The sequence below is a fragment of the Eurytemora carolleeae genome, unplaced genomic scaffold (assembly GCF_000591075.1).
Source record: "Eurytemora carolleeae unplaced genomic scaffold, Eaff_2.0 scaffold189, whole genome shotgun sequence".
Lineage (NCBI taxonomy): Eukaryota > Metazoa > Arthropoda > Copepoda > Calanoida > Temoridae > Eurytemora > Eurytemora carolleeae.
Window position 1 is genome coordinate 37,338 of NW_019396111.1, and position 16,224 is coordinate 53,561.

The window sequence follows — 16,224 nt, forward strand, 5'->3', positions numbered from 1 at the left end:
GGGGGGGGGCTTTTGCAGTGTGCAGTGTAATCAGACCCATTTCACTTAATAAGTGATTAAATAAGTTACTAGTAAAACTATTTAATTTGTTACAAGATCAAATACAATAAATTATTGCTTTCATGTCATCTTCCTGGTTCTCATTGTACAACACAAACCAGCAAAACATAAACCTAAAAATAAAGCATTTTTTCCACGGGATTTCAAAAAGTCTTTAAGACTAAGAAAGGCAAAGACGACTTTTGTGTTTATCGTAAAATTTTTGTTCGTGCTATATAACAAATTGTATTGGTGAGCAGAAGTGTAAAAAGAGGGGGAGGTGGATATTTTGGGACTAAGCCCCGCCCGGAAAACTATGATTTTCAGGGAGGTTTCAGTACTCAATGATCGAAAGGCTAAGACACTGGACTGCCAAAAAAATTTAAAAGTTGCGGTTATGTTTTCAAAAATAGGTCATCCCCCATAAAAAACTTTAAAGGTTTTGTCCCCCCCCCTGGACCAAATACTGTATACGCCCCTGTTGGTGAGGACTGAGGATGATTATTACTTGTTCGTTGGCCTTCTTTGAAATATTTAAACGTTTAAAATATTCATATAACCTTGTTTTATTAAATAAATCAAAAATAGTTTTCAACATTGCATCTTTAAAACATACAGTTAAACCCTAAATAAGTCATACATCAAAAGAATTCACCAAATGTCGTATTCTTTATTTTCTGACAATGGAATGTTGCAGATAATTTAGTTTTTTAATTAAATGATTATATGGAGCTCTTTAAACTGTTCCTGCATATTCATGGCTATTTATTTATTTTCCCAAATACTTAGATTTACGTAAAATAGTATAAAACTCATTGAAAAATTGTCAAGACGACATTTGATAAATATAAATAAATATATGGATGTAAACCATCAGAAATGAGAACTTTTTGGGACGCTTAAAAACATTCTTGGTATGGTAGTATCTATTTGAATCAAGGTTGTGTGATAAGGTTGCTTACTCTCGATGCACTCCAATTGTAGTATCTATTTGAATCAAGGTTGTCTGATAAGGTTGCTTACTCTCGATGCACTCCAATTGTAGTATCTATTTGAATCAAGGTTGTACGATAAGGTTGCTTACTCTCGAAGCGCTCCTATGTACTGGAAATGTCGTCTCCTTAGCATAGAGAGATAAAATCAGTATATTACTGTGGTTTGAAGGTCTCAACCTCTTAAGCTAAATTCTGTGATAATTTTGCCAATTAATTGTTTAAAAGCAAAGCTAAAAACAATGTGTCCTACAGGTGCTAAAATGTTTACATGTAAAGGAATTGAGAAAAGAATAAGTGAGTTAGAGTGGTAAAATCAAAGCCCAAGGCGTTGCGACACTTCAAAGTCGACCATGCCTTAAAAATTGATGAGAATTTTTACAAGGAGGCTAAATCTTTCTGAAATGACGTCACTGATCCATACTTTCGCCTCTAAAATCAGTGTTGTCATATACGGATTTTATCTCTCCTTGCTAAGGAGACGACATTTCCTGTACATTGGAGCGCATTAAGAGTTAGCAACCTAATTATGCGACCTTAATTTTAACACAGAAGACAGAATCTATTTTCTATTTTTACAACATTAATGAATCTGGTAAATGATAATTTGAATGGTGTAAATAGTGCTTTGGATTTTTGATTGAAAAAACGTTAAGAGAAGTTAAAAAATTTGTTTTTGATACAAAAACTGAAAAAATTCTGGATTAAGGAAAAGTATTGTCAAGCCAACTTAAAATTTGAATTGTATATCAAGCTATTGACAAAAAATTGTGCCAAATTTTGGCTCTCACTGACCTTCCGAGTCCGAAATCCAAACAGAATAGATAAGTATAGAGTGGAATTAAGACGAAAAAAAGTGTAAAACCGCCATTTTGTTGTACTGTTTCCATGCTGAAGGTGTACTAACACATCTGTGCCCTGGAACAAAATTTTCTCTAAATCAATTCCATAGAGTATTAAAACGAAGAGGTAAAGCTTACCTCAGATGTACACAACCGACCTCCCTATAATTAGTTAATTAATAGAGAGGTACGTTTTTACATCACGATATCTTTACGTATATAACACTGTACAGTTGTATAGGTCCGTTGTGTACATCTGAGGTAAGCTTTACCTCTTCGTTTTATTACTCTATGATCAATTATCTGACAACCTGTCATGCATTCCGAGTTCATTTGAGCATAAGCTTTACGCTTTACTTGACATTCCTGAGTTCATTTCAGCATACACTCTATAAAAGAAGAAATTGTAAAGAATATGTCCAAATCTCTGTTCTGGAAATAGATTATCAAGTACTAGTATATACTTGGTTCTGTGCCACCCTCTTCTTTCCTCAGGACATGCAAGGAATTTCATTTTTTTTAAAGTAAAAAAAATCACCTTAAATCTGTAAAACTTTTATTTTTAAATGATCACAGAATATTTTTAGTTTCTATCTAAACAATCAAAGTCCAACGTTTAAGTTGTTCAGACGTAAACATGTGTATTCTGTATATATATTTTTAACCACATTTGATAAGATCCTGTATTTTCGCCGGGTAGGCGCTAGAACTGTTCCATTCTCTCCTCTGCACTCATCACAACCTTGTCTCAGTCCGTCATCATGGAGAACAATTTTAGGTAATACTTGTAGAATGAGATCGTTCAGAAATCACGTGTTTGTAATACTAAGGCATTGTGTTCTTGCTTCTAATCTATCTATCTATACAACCCAATTTCGAAGATCTTCTATATTTTAGATAATGAATTATAAAAGATTGAATAGTCTTAGTTTGAAATATCACAGTTTTACATAATCAGGTTGCAAAGACTTAGCTGGCTAAGAAAATTTGAGTTTGTTGCATGAACTCAGTTCTTTTATTGATTTATTTCCTTTGTTTGCTGTAAATATATTGTTTTCCAGTCATAAATAGGCGTCTATATTAATTCAGGTTGTAAGTTTTTTTTTGCATTTGTATAATATTTTTGTTATTCAGGTGTCTTACGGTGTTTTTCAAGTATACTTTGTTATTTAAAATTAGAAATTGTACAACATTTGTATGTTTACGTATATTGATATTACACATTAATAAACTGCATTGTTAATATGTATTTGTGTTTACACTTGTTTACAATACAGTGCAATTTTTGCGTTAATTCCATTCGTTTACTTGTCAAACTCATAAATAAAAAATCTATGGTCAAGTTATGTATTTCGGACATGACACATTAAGTCCAATAGATTGAATATAGGATTTGTATGAAATCTAACAAACTCAAAACAATTGTATATACATTATACAAAATAAAAACAAGTCACAATATATTTTGTACATTATTTGAGACAATACATTTCTTTTGAAGCCAGGAATCTGAACCTCATTTGATCTAACAGATAATATTTCCTTTAAAACAGAAATTTTCCTATAAAGGAACTGAGTTTTTGCCACAAAGTCTGATTTTCTAATCCTTATATCTGTGCAACCCAATGTCGTAAACCTTAAATACTTCAAACTATCAATTCTGTTGAATCAAATAATCTAAGTTTGAAATATCCAAGATTTACAATATCACGTTGTAAAGATATAGGGATTAGAAAATTTAAGTTTGTGGCAAAAACTCAGTTCTTTTCATATGAAAGTTTTTTTGAAAACTCTTCTTTTTATCTCGGTAATTGAAAAAGGAGGGGGTTCCAATCAGTGCTGAGGAAGTAAGAAAACCAATGGGAGTGCATAAAAGGGTAAAGACCATATTTTAAAAAGTATTCTCTACTGCTAAAATAAAATATATGAAAGAAATCAGCAACTTCTGAATATTATAATTTATTTGCAGGATTTTCATCAAACCTTTCGTAATTTTTCGGACATATTGTGATAAGAATGATAGTCTGTTTAGCAAAACTTTGGATTTAGTTTGACGATTGTATGTGCCTAGGAACAATACTGTAGCTATGGAAGTCTTATTCGGATAAATTCCTGTTGCCATATCTTCTACTATATTAAGAAGAATGAAACTTTACTAACGTTAAAAAAAACTTTAAAATCATTAAAGCCGGGTCCAGGTTTAATCAAATTATTTAGAAAAGAAAAAAGTTAAAAGTTACAGGGATCCATGAAAATATAAACAAAAACTAAATAAACTCTGTTTTGTCGTCTCTGAAATTTCATCCTTTTCATGGAAATCATGAATTTAATAAATCAATTGTATATCTATATTTCAGCTACATATCCAACGTATCCTTGCTATACCAGAGGTTAAGGAGAGATGGAACCTCAAGCATGGATCCTATCCAACCAACCAGGACGCAGAGAGGATTTATGAGAAATCTTTAGATGCAACCCTAGACCTGCTACCTGCTAATTCTAAGATGATCAGGGGTGAGATAAATTTCATTCTCATCCTTTGCTACGCTATGATTGTTTTGTAGACAAGATTAGTCTTGGGAACCCTGGGTAAAGTAAAATTCCCTTATTTTTCTTTTATAATAATTGTAAAAAATTATTAACTATATAGAACGAAAATCACTTTTTTTAAATTAAAAAATCAAGGATTCGTTTAGTTTAGTTGGAATGATTCTTGTATTAAAGAGAGTGTTCGTGAAAAATGAAAGGGGGTATACAACTTTATGAATTTGTATGAACGCTACGTTCTTCGGTATGAGTTGTTTTTAACCATTTATTCCTCATAGACGCAACAGATAGAAGTAAGATTAGTAGCGATCAAAAGCGCTTATTTTTCGCTGTAAGCCTATACCCCCTTTCACTTTTCGCGAACACTCCTATTAAATTCAAAACTGAACATATAGGATTCACTAAATTCCACCTTCGTCAGAGAAACCCGAAAAGATGAATTGCAGAGACGTCCAATATAAATAAGATTGGTAACGATATAAACCTATTTTGATTTTAATTCCGACAAAACCCTTTTCATTTATCGTGAACACTCCCTTTCAGATTAGGTCCAAAATAAAATATCTCCAGGTGTACCTGAGACTATGGCTAAACTAAGGTCGGATTATGGAATCAAGATTGGATCCTCAACAGGATACACTTCTGAGATTATGGCAAAATTGAAGGTAGAAATATGAGGCTGATAATTCCTTTCAAGTTTGTGATTCAATAAAAAATCTGAACTCTCCCTTTTATTCCAGGTTCAAGCTGAGAGTGAAGGATACAAGCCTGATAGTTATGTTACCAGTGACGAGGTGATAAATGGCCGACCTGCTCCAAATATGATATCAGTAGGATACGACGCGTACGTATGTCTAACTTTGTTCTTCTAATCTTTATATAGAAATTCAATAAATGAAAGAATGGGCAAGAAACTAAATATTTTGTTTCTTCTAATATTTCTTATGTGTTAAGGCTGTGGTAAAAATAGATGATACAACTTCAGGTATAGAAGCTGGTCTCCATGCTGGATGCTGGACTGTAGGGATTGCTAAAACAGTAAGAGCAAATTAAAAATAATTCATTTTTTGTGTTTTTTTATTTCAGCCTTTTATAAAATACACTTTAGCAGAATAAACTTTAAATTCTATCTTTTGAAATTAGGTTTTACTAAGCAAATTCTTAACAAAGACAATCTAGAAGTCGTCTCTTAATTCCCATGTTTAATGGGACACTCTGTAATAAAATGAAATGTTATGAACTCCAGGGAAACTATGTTGGGATGACTGAGGATGAGATGAATGAAATGAATCCTGTTGAGCTGAGAGCCAAGGTTGAGAATGCAACCAGGATCCTTTATCAGGTTCAGATTATATTCAAATCTTCATCATAGTTGTTAAAACTATTTTTTAAATGGTGAAAATATTTTAGTTTAGTTTTCTAGACAAATTTTATCTTTATGAGATTGTCAACGTCGTTCCAAGTAAAGGAACTGATAACTTGTCTCTAACTCAAGTTTTCTAATCATTTTATCCTTGCAACAAGGTGCCGTGTATACCTTTGATATATCAAGCTCTGGTTTCGGTTATATCTAATAGCCTTAGTTTGAAACATAAAGTGGTTACACCAAATCTTGTTATAGTAAAGTTAATACAGCTTTCATTTAGAAATAGGACAAAACTCGGAAAGATTCTTCTTAATAAATAAGCCCAGGCTTGCCAAAGGAATTGAGTCTTTACCAACAACTGAAATTGTCTAATCCCTATATCTTTGTAACCTGGTGGTGTAAACTTAGACTATTTAATCTTTAAGTTTTAAAATATCTAAAGTCTGCAACATTTGGTTGCAAAGACGTAGGAATTTGAAAATCAGAGTTTGTTGTAAAGACTTAATTCCTAGAATTCCTAGAACCGGATTTATCAAATAATGATTAAATTGAGATTACGTTATCAATTCCTTTAAACAAGAAAAAACTACGGGACGTGCTGAAGACATGTTTCACGATTTCTTAACAAAACTTATTTTCTATTATATTTTACCATATCATGTTCAACTGATCTGCAAAGCAATGTAGTTTATATACATGTTTTTTAAAATTTATTTTATAAATATATACATGCAACTTTGCACAAAGTTACGTGTGTATTGTATATATAAACAGGGTGAGTCAAAAACAGTGTTTCTTTAAAAAAACAATTTTTATTCATGAAATTCTTATGCATGGAATTTTAGCAATATTTTGGAATTTTTGAATATTCACATGTACCACAAAAAAATTGCAAACCTTTATTCTTCTCAAAGTCAAAAGTGTAGAAAAGCAAAAATGTGTTAATGTGTTTTTCTATCTAATCGTAAAATTTCAAAAAAATTAGACTCATAGAAATAGAAAAAATTCGCAAAATCGTTTTAGGAAAAATCTGCAATTTTGTTCTAGTTACCTGTCTATAAACAAGGCTATTAATAATAGATCTACGAATTAGAGCGGTAAAAATTTCACCAAAAGAAGAGAGGACATTTTTATAAATGTGCAAATATTAACTGTGTTATTTTTATGTTCAACTGAACAATAAATCGGATCTAATTCATTAAAATGTTGGAGATTATTATGAATATATCTCGCAATTGGTCAGACCGCGATCTTAAAGAAATTTGAGGATTAGAAAGCATTTAACTATTATCAGACTTTTATTATTCTTCACTTCAATTTGAGGATTAGATAACATTTAACTATTATCAGACTTTTATTATTCTTCACTTCAATTTTGACGCGGAAACTGTGGTACCATGTGAGTTTCAAACAAATGAAGACAATATTCCAAAATATTGCAAAAATATCAAATGAAAATTTCATGAAAAATAATTAGCTATGAAGAAGAGGACGCTAATACACTTTTCTTTAACTCACCCTGTATATAAATACATACAGCCGTAATTAAAATCGTAATCTGAAAAAGTTTAATTCAAATATAATTATTATTTAACAAATATTTGTAGACAGGAACTGTGACAGTTTTTTGCCTACAATCTGCTATGCAATTGCAATCCTTTATTAAAATTATATTGCCGAGTACTAAAAAGGGGAGGGGGGGGGGGTAGCTGAACAACATAGGGGGAGGGGGGTGACCTTTTAGTGGTTCATTCAGTTCCAATTTGTTTGTAATTGTGCTAAGTAGATGGTAGTGGCATGAATATTGAACTCGCGTATTTAGGCTGGAGCTCATTTCGTGATAGAAACAACTAATGATCTACCAGCAGTTATAGAAGAGATAAATAACAGACTCAGGATGGGACTCAAACCTTAATCTTTGTAACAAGGATAACAATAATAACATTGTCGAGTGGAGGGATTAATTATAATTATCTTTAATTGTGATTAATCATTAAACCAATCCTGTTAATAAAAAATCTATTTATATTGTAACTTTTTATTCTTTCCTACTATTTTTTTTATGTTTGTATTTTAAACTAGTTTTTGCGAAAAATGGCCATTCAGAAAGTTTAAAGAAAAAATATTTAAGTTAATTTAGACAAATTCTCCTACATGTTTAAACAATTATAAGACTGAGGATATTTCGTATTTCGTCAATTTTGCAAGTTTCATAACAGTAATATTGCACAACAAACAAATTGTGCAAAGTGAATTTTAGTTTTAGAGAATAATTTAAAAGGTTCGAAAATGAAATTTTTATGCGGAAAACATTGTAAAATTTTATTCCGTTTACTTCTTCATAAACACTCCATATTAGTCAGGAAAACGACATCGTGTTTTGATAAGTAAATATATATTTTTAATCTAAATAAACATAAGGAAACTGGTTGGGAGACCTATGAAGTGGGGAAAAGAAAGACGACTGTTAGACTAAAGTAAGGATTTTGGATAGTCCAATGAACATGAAAACATATAAGATTACTTAAATGTCGTCTTCCTCTTCCACGGTATTTTGGTACCACTGTACACAATCAAGAGAACTATTGAACAATAATTCCACTGCTTTCTTTCACTTTCCTGAACCATAAACTTTTATTAGAAAAATGTCAAGATTTTCAACAAATCTTAGATAGTTTCCTCTTGCTTTAAGGGAGTGTCGTAGTAATTTGAAATTACCCTCCATCTAAAGATTTACATGTCAGATTCACAATTTGGTACCCTTAAGACTTGTGTCTCAGCAAAAATTACAGAGTTCTTCCCTGTTTTCTTTCCAAAAATTACAGAGTTCTCCCTGTTTTTTTTTTAATTATAAAGTTCTTCCTGTTTTCTTTCCAAAAATTACAGAGTTCTCCCTGTTTTCTTTCCAAAAATTAGAGAGTTCTCCCTGTTTTCTTTCCAAAAATTGATTATTTTCATTGCTATTCTCTTCAAAAATGAGAATTAAGATAAATTATATTTTAAGTATCTATATACATATACACCGATTAACGATGAGCTCATCCTCATCGTAAATCAGATAAAAGACGTTAAATTAAGGGTCTTTTGAAATTACATTGACTGTTCCTTTGATACTTTTAATAATAGAGTAAAATTGAAATCAACTAATTGAGTCTTTGCCACAAACTCTGATTTCTAATCTCTGCAACCAATTCTCGTAGACCTCAGATTGTGCAAACTAACTCAGTTAGCTCAAATAAGTTTGAAATATCAAAGATTTACACCATCAGGTTGCAAAGATATACGGATTAGGAAATTTGAGTATGTTTCAAAGACTCAATTCTTTGATAAATATTTGATAAAAGTTTTCCTGTAGAGCATGATATATTTAGCCGCCATCACAGTTTTAGGAAGAATTAGACGCTGACAGAAATCTACTTTAGATCCTGCCCAACCTGAACATTAGACATCTACTTTAGATCCTGCCCAACCTGAACATGAGAAATCTACTTTAAATCCTGCCCAACCTGGACATTAGAAATCTACTTTAGATCCTGCCCAACCTGAACATGAGAAATCTACTTTAGATCCTGCCCAACCTGAACATTAGAAATCTACTTTAGATCCTGCCCAACCTGAANCACTATTTACCTGAGAAAGGAGACTGGTTGAGTGCTTCGTGACACTATTTACCTGAGAAAGGAGACTGGTTGAGACTGAGGAGAAAGGAAAGAACGAAATTGAAACAATTGTTGTCGTCCTCGTGGTAGTTTTCTCTAGAATAAAGGGACTGTAAGCATAATTTTATGTGATCCTCCGTGCAAAGATGGCAGTGCTCGATTTACGATGGAAACATTAAAGCTTTGTCTGATCAAGTATAAATTAGATATCCATGTTTTTGTTTCTTTTAACTGTTTACTTTCATCTGTGGTTTCTCTGCAAAAGTGACATCGCGCATTTTTTTGCTTGCAAGAACTTAATTACTTTTTGAGTCAGAAAACCGACAGTATCCTCCACATTTTTGATCAGATTAAGGTTTCAAGGGTAACGTTGTAAATCGGGCATTGCCATTTTTGCATAGATTGTAACTTTAAACTACGCTTACTTTTCCAGTTTAATTACTCATCAGTTTGATGCCAAAAACAAAGATTTTATAAAATGGAAAATTAGTTTGTGAAAACTCAGGATTTGGGGAATACGATGTTACTAGGTTTACGAATGGAGACTAATTAACATCTTCAGTAGGTTCCCACGTTTATTGGGAATGTTTAGTATACAGTCAAACATACATCACCCAAAAATTAAGTTCATTGAAAATTGTACCGTGCCGTCGTTGTACGAATAATCGTCCTCTGAAAGGTAAAGTATGAGGTTTATTAGGTTTAGCTTTGTTTACATCAATCCAAAGATTCTATTTTCCTGTATAATCTATACCTAATCCAGCGTACATTGCCACTCCCTGTATAATCTATACCTAATCCAGCGTACATTGCCACTCCCTGTATAATCTATACCTAATCCAGCGTACATTGCCACTCCCTGTATCAATCTTAAGGTCATAGGTTATAATCAAAAATATTCAAGTAAGTCATCGTCGTATTTATCAATACAATTAAGACGACTTTTGATGAAAAATTATTTCTACGAAGCTATCAAACAGCATGGATACAAATAAACATGGAAACAAAGAGAAGCTGTCAATTAACAGCTTCTCAACAGCTTCTCTTTGTTTACTTGTAAACATGTAATTTGAAAAAGCTTGTCAGAAATAAAAATTTGAATAGAAAAGTCGTCTTCATTGTATTTATAAAAAGGCCGACACTGTACATAGTATTGTTCAAATTGATTTAATGTGTTTCTAAATAACATGAAAGTAAATATTTGAATGGTTGTTTACTTTAAACAGGATCTGGAGAAATTCAATATTTTAAAATTAAATTTTTATTTAATATTGTTGTTTAGTTTATGGTTAAAAATAATAATTATGATTGTTAAAAACGTGCAAAACTTTTAATGATGTTTTTGACATTTTCATAACAAACATTTAACTGACTTTAAGGATGATAAAACAGTTTTGACAATGATGTTTCAATAAGTTTGCATTATCATGTATTGTGTAGCTGTATATATCAGCTCTTGGACTAGTATTTGCTTGACAAACAAATTTAATCTAGTTAAAAATAAGCTCTATTGTACTATTGTATCTGTGATATTCATACTTATAGGATTTAAATCTACAATACCAATTTATTAAAATTAAATTAAAGATTTTATGAATTGGAAAATATTTCTTTAAAATATTTTATTTTATGTCATTATTGTGTGCAGAAAAGACGAGTTTCACACCGTGTTCTTACATTGTACATTTTATCAATTAAGTTTGTTAGGTTAGAATAATAAAAAGAACTCTGTGAGTTGTACCATGAAATACTCGATTTGTAAAGTATAACCGAAGACTTCTACTACAAAGTAAATTTCTACTGTAAAGTGTACCCTATGTCAACTTCTATAAAGTTTACCCTGAGACTTCTACTGTAAAGTTTACCCTGAGACTACTACTGTAAAGTTTACCCTGAGACTACTACTGTAAAGTTTACCCTGAGACTTCTACTGTAAAGTTTACCCTGAGACTACTACTGTAAAGTTTACCCTGAGACTACTACTGCAAAGTATACCCTGAGACTACTACTGTAAAGTATACCCTGAGACTACTACTGCAAATTATACCCTGAGACTACTACTGTAAAGTATAACCTGAGACTACTACTGCAAAGTATACCCTGAGACTACTATTGTAAAGTATACCCTGAGACTACTACTGCAAAGTATACCCTGAGACTTCTACTGTAAAGTATACCCTAAGACTATTACTGCAAAGTATACCCTGAGACTACTACTGTAAAGTATACCCTAAGACTACTACTGTAAAGTATACACAGAGACTCCTACTGTAAAGTTTACCCTGAGACTTCTACTGCAAAGTATACCCTGAGACTACTACTGCAAAGTATACCCTGAGACTACTACTGTGAAGTTTACCCTGAGACTACTACTGTAAAGTTTACCCTGAGACTACTACTGTAAAGTTTACCCTGAGACTACTACTGTAAAGTATACCTAAGACTCCTACTGTTTAGTATACTCTAAGACTACTACTTCAAAGTTTACCCTGAGACTCAAACTGTAACTTATACCCTGAGACTACTACTGTAAAAGATATAACCTTAAACACATATTAAAGTATACACTGAGAATACTACTGTAAAGTTTACCCTGAGACTCCTACTGTAAAGTTTACCCTGAGACTACTACTGTAAAGTTTACCCTGAGACTCCAACTGTAAAGTATACACTGAGACTACTGCTGTGAAGATATAACCTTAAACTCCTACTGTAAAGTATACCCCGAGACTCTAACTATAAAGAATACCCTGAGACTTCTACTGTAAAGTATACCATGAGACTTCTACTGTAAAGAATACCCTGAGACTTCTAATGTAAAGTATACCATGAGATTCCTACTGTAAAATGTACCCTGAGATCTGCATGAACCAAGTTCAATATACGTCCTGGGAATCTATCCCACAGTTTAAACCTCCCTCTCAAAATCTAATTCTGAGTACTACGTGATAAAACTATTTTACGCAACAATTCAACAATAATTAAAAATCAACGTTATTTTGTACAAAATGTTTAGAGATAATATTGATCCCTGTGAATTGTAAGGATGGGACGTGTAGTGGAGAGAGAACGGTAGAATGGTAATTACTCCCATGCTATAGTTCTTCAATTTATAATTAAAACTCAGGATAATTAGGTAACATGAGAACTCATAAAATGTTAGAACAATTTCATATGGACAATTACGTGTTTTGGTTGAGAATGGTATTTTTTAACTCGTAAATTCTTTTAAATACAAAATAAATCTGTAAATTAATTTTGTTTGTATAATATCTATGCTATTCTTTCATTTTAGAAAATTATTCAAAAATGTATTTTAGATATTTGCGAGTAGTGAATGGTTTCAATAATTGGTAATAGTCTTTAGATAAATATTTACCTAGTAAATGCATCTGATCCTGCTGTTTGGTTCAAACAAATATCCCAGTATTCTCCCCAATCAGGATCCTACAATTAAAGGAGATATTAAAAACAGGATCCTACAATAATAGAAGATATTATAATATCAGGATCCTACAATAATAGAAGATATTAATATCAGGATCCTACAATAATAGGAGATATTAATATCAGGATCCTACAATAATAGAAGATATTAATATCAGGATCGTACAATAATAGAAGATATTAATATCAGGATCCTACAATAATAGAAGATTAATATCAGGATCCTACAATAATACAAGATATTAATATCGGAATCCTACAATAATAGAAGATATTAATATCAGTATCCTACAATTAAAGGAGATATTAATATCAGGATCCTACAATAATAGGAGATATTAATATCAGTATCCTACAATAATAGGAGATATTAATATCAGGATCTTACAATAATAGGAGATATATTAATATCAGGATCCTACAATAACAGAATATATTAATATCAGGATACTACAATAATATGAGATATTAAAATCAGGATACTACAATAATAGGATATATTAATATCAGGATCCTACAATAATAGAATATATTCATATCAGGATACTACAATAGTAGGAGATATTCATATCAGGATCCTACAATAATAGGAGATATTAAAATCAGGATCCTACAATAATAGGAGATATTAATATCAGGATCCTACAATAATAGTGAGATATTAAAATCAGGATACTACAATAATAGGATATATTAATATCAGGATCCTACAATAATAGAATATATTCATATCAGGATACTACAATAGTAGGATATATTAATATCAGGATCCTACAATAATAGGAGATATTAATATCAGGATCCTACAATAATAGCAGATATTGATATCAGAATTCTACAAAAATAGCAGATATTAAAACCAGGATCTTACAAAAATAAGAGATATTAATATCTGAATCATCATCATATTCAAATGATTAGTTCTTATCGCAAGCCTAATATCAATAATTATCTCAGGATCATCTTAAAAATTTTATGTTTAATCCTCAGAAGCTATCTCATGATTATCAGCACCATGCTGATAATCCTCTACTGCACCAACATTATTATCAACAGAATCTCTCAAGATCATCATCACAACTTTCACGATCAATACTCAGAAACAGATTCATGATCAACACACCACCAGCCTGGTAACCATCATCACCTTCAGCAACTGCTTTCTGATCAACAACATCACTCTCAAAATAATCTGCAGCACCATTAGTAATGGTCAGATACAGCATTTGTGACTGTACAGTTGTTAACTTTATATCATTAAAAATATTAGAACCTAGGTTTATAGCATCAGATAGACGTGATCATAAATACCTAATATTTAAATCCCCTGTTCCCTCATTATTAGCCTCAAGGAGCAATAAACATAGAAGCAGGCCGGGGCTAGATATATAACTATAATTTACAGTTTAATAAACATCCCCGCCACTAATTAGACCAGTTTAATCAACAAAATTTGAAATTAACTGTTTAATTGATTTAACAAACCTGTATCATCTCTAGAACTAAAGGATCTGCTCCGGATAGATCTAGAACTAGACAGTTCTCCCAGTCATAGGTTCTATCCCGGTGTAATCCCTGCCTAGTAATCAAACAGCATACGGAGTAATTTAAAATATTCATCAATTCATGCCGAAATAATAAAATACTTTTGTGGTTTATTCGTAAAAAGAAACTATTCTTGGTCATCCTAATCTATAGAGAACAGAACTTTTATGTGGAGTATCTTTTAATTCGAGAATAAATGCTTGATCCTTCAATTTTCTTTTTGAAGCAAAAATAAATAATATATAAATAATAATAACATAGATTTCATTGGTCTAGCACCCCCCCCCTCAATTACTTCTCTGTATCTATAGAATATGTTAAAAGGGATTACCATGCACACTTTAGTAAATGATATTTACCTGTCAAATTCATAAACCTCTCCACTGCTGTCTGTAACTGCTATATGGAGATTACTCTTGTTGGAATAATCATCCAGGAAGTTTCCTGTAAATATCGTGATCAAGAAACATTCATATCCACTCAGTCTTATTCTACGGTAAAGTGTCAAACAGGTTAATTAATTATATTTACTATCGTTAACTAACTCAACCAACCACTCAAAACAACCTGCCCTGGTTAGGCGGGTCCAAAATGCATAGTTAATTGCTGATTTTTGACATCTTATGCTTCGGAGTTGAATAATTCTGTCTGTAGAACAAGGGACATGTTCTTAGTTTGGTTGAGAGGGTTTCCCAAGCAAGTCTAGTATATAACATGGGGCGCATTGTATAAACTCGGTAAGAGATTAACATGGGACTAATATAGCACAAGACTAATAAATAACATATGAGAATAGAATAACAATAAGACTAGTAACATGGGACTAATATAGCACAAGACTAATAAATAACATATGAGAATAGAATAACAATAAGACTAGTAAAACATGGAACTACAGTGGTTGGTGATTATATCAATAAAATGACCAACGAGAAGCTGTTAATATGGCAACTTCTCTTTGTTTAAACGTTTAAGTGTTTCTGCTGTTAGAAAGCATGGTAGAAATCTAAATTAGAATATAAAATCGTCTTCATTGTATTTATATATATATATCGACGACTGTAGTCTAGCAAAAAATTACCTTTAGTTGGTTTGATAACTATAGAACAGGGGAAATCAACTGCTTTCTTGAAAGGAGAAGGAACAGCAAAGGGAGGGATTTTTAGATCACACTGAGTGATAAGAAGGTTGCAAACAGGACACGCATCCGGGATATTCTTCAAGGAGAAGATTCTCTTCCCGCAGTGCTCGAAGCAGAGGATGGATAAACCTCTCCTCGTTCCTGCACAATAAATCCTGAGATACTGTACTGCTATGTACATGTGTGATGTGTATGTACATTGTACAGTACGGATGCATATTTCATTTTCATCTTTAAACTCAAATCTTCTTATCAATAAATCTTTGCAACGATGGTGTTAACTTTTGATATTTCAAACATAGATTATTTGATCTAATAGAATTCATAGTTTGAAATATCTAGGGTCTACGACATTGGATTGCAAAAATATTAGGATTAGAAAATGAGAGTTTGTGGCAAAGACTCAATTCCTTTTTGTTGAAATAGATTTCTGCAATTGGTTTACCTTTCTCCTCATCCTCTCCTCTCAAACCCATTTCTAATATGAAAATAAAGAAAATGAAAATGTCACAGTAATGCAGTTTTGGATAATTGTTGCATTTTTAAGTATTTCAGGGTTTTCTAGTCCAATCATAGGGGGGGGGGGACATACCAATTATTGGATGAATATTTGATAAGAACAAGTTGGCCTGTTTGAGATCTCTCC

The 16,224-nt window shown here is 31.8% G+C and overlaps 2 protein-coding genes and 1 long non-coding RNA gene across 5 annotated transcripts; 2 read left to right on the forward strand and 1 right to left on the reverse strand.

Annotated features, from left to right (window-relative positions):
- The first annotated feature begins 3,686 nt into the window (after positions 1–3,686).
- Positions 3,687–5,292, forward strand: LOC111695235 (phosphonoacetaldehyde hydrolase). Its single transcript, XM_023464466.1, has 4 exons — positions 3,687–3,750; positions 4,231–4,387; positions 4,991–5,085; positions 5,161–5,292. The coding sequence occupies exons 1-4, from the start codon at positions 3,733–3,735 to the stop codon at positions 5,290–5,292; spliced, it is 402 nt and encodes a 133-aa protein (XP_023320234.1). The 5' UTR covers positions 3,687–3,732.
- Positions 5,293–5,348: 56 nt separating this feature from the next.
- LOC111695240 (uncharacterized) lies at positions 5,349–7,815 on the forward strand. The gene is made up of 3 exons (XR_002763818.1): positions 5,349–5,458; positions 5,667–5,762; positions 7,609–7,815. It is a non-coding gene; the product is annotated as an uncharacterized LOC111695240 (long non-coding RNA).
- Positions 7,816–8,093: 278 nt separating this feature from the next.
- Positions 8,094–16,100, reverse strand: LOC111695238 (MKRN2 opposite strand protein). Of its 3 annotated transcripts, XM_023464470.1 has the most exons (8): positions 16,024–16,100; positions 15,519–15,719; positions 14,797–14,881; positions 14,378–14,471; positions 12,825–12,892; positions 9,459–9,541; positions 9,136–9,220; positions 8,094–8,405 (listed from the first exon to the last, which is right to left on the reverse strand). In XM_023464470.1, the coding sequence occupies exons 1-8, from the start codon at positions 16,052–16,054 to the stop codon at positions 8,369–8,371; spliced, it is 684 nt and encodes a 227-aa protein (XP_023320238.1). In that variant the 5' UTR covers positions 16,055–16,100; the 3' UTR covers positions 8,094–8,368. The 3 variants fall into 3 exon arrangements, with proteins under 3 accessions (XP_023320238.1, XP_023320240.1, XP_023320239.1); XM_023464472.1 differs by lacking the exon at positions 8,094–8,405 and having other exon boundaries at positions 9,137–9,220; positions 9,417–9,541; XM_023464471.1 differs by lacking the exons at positions 8,094–8,405; positions 9,136–9,220 and adding an exon at positions 9,251–9,400.
- Between the last annotated feature and the right edge of the window lie 124 nt (positions 16,101–16,224).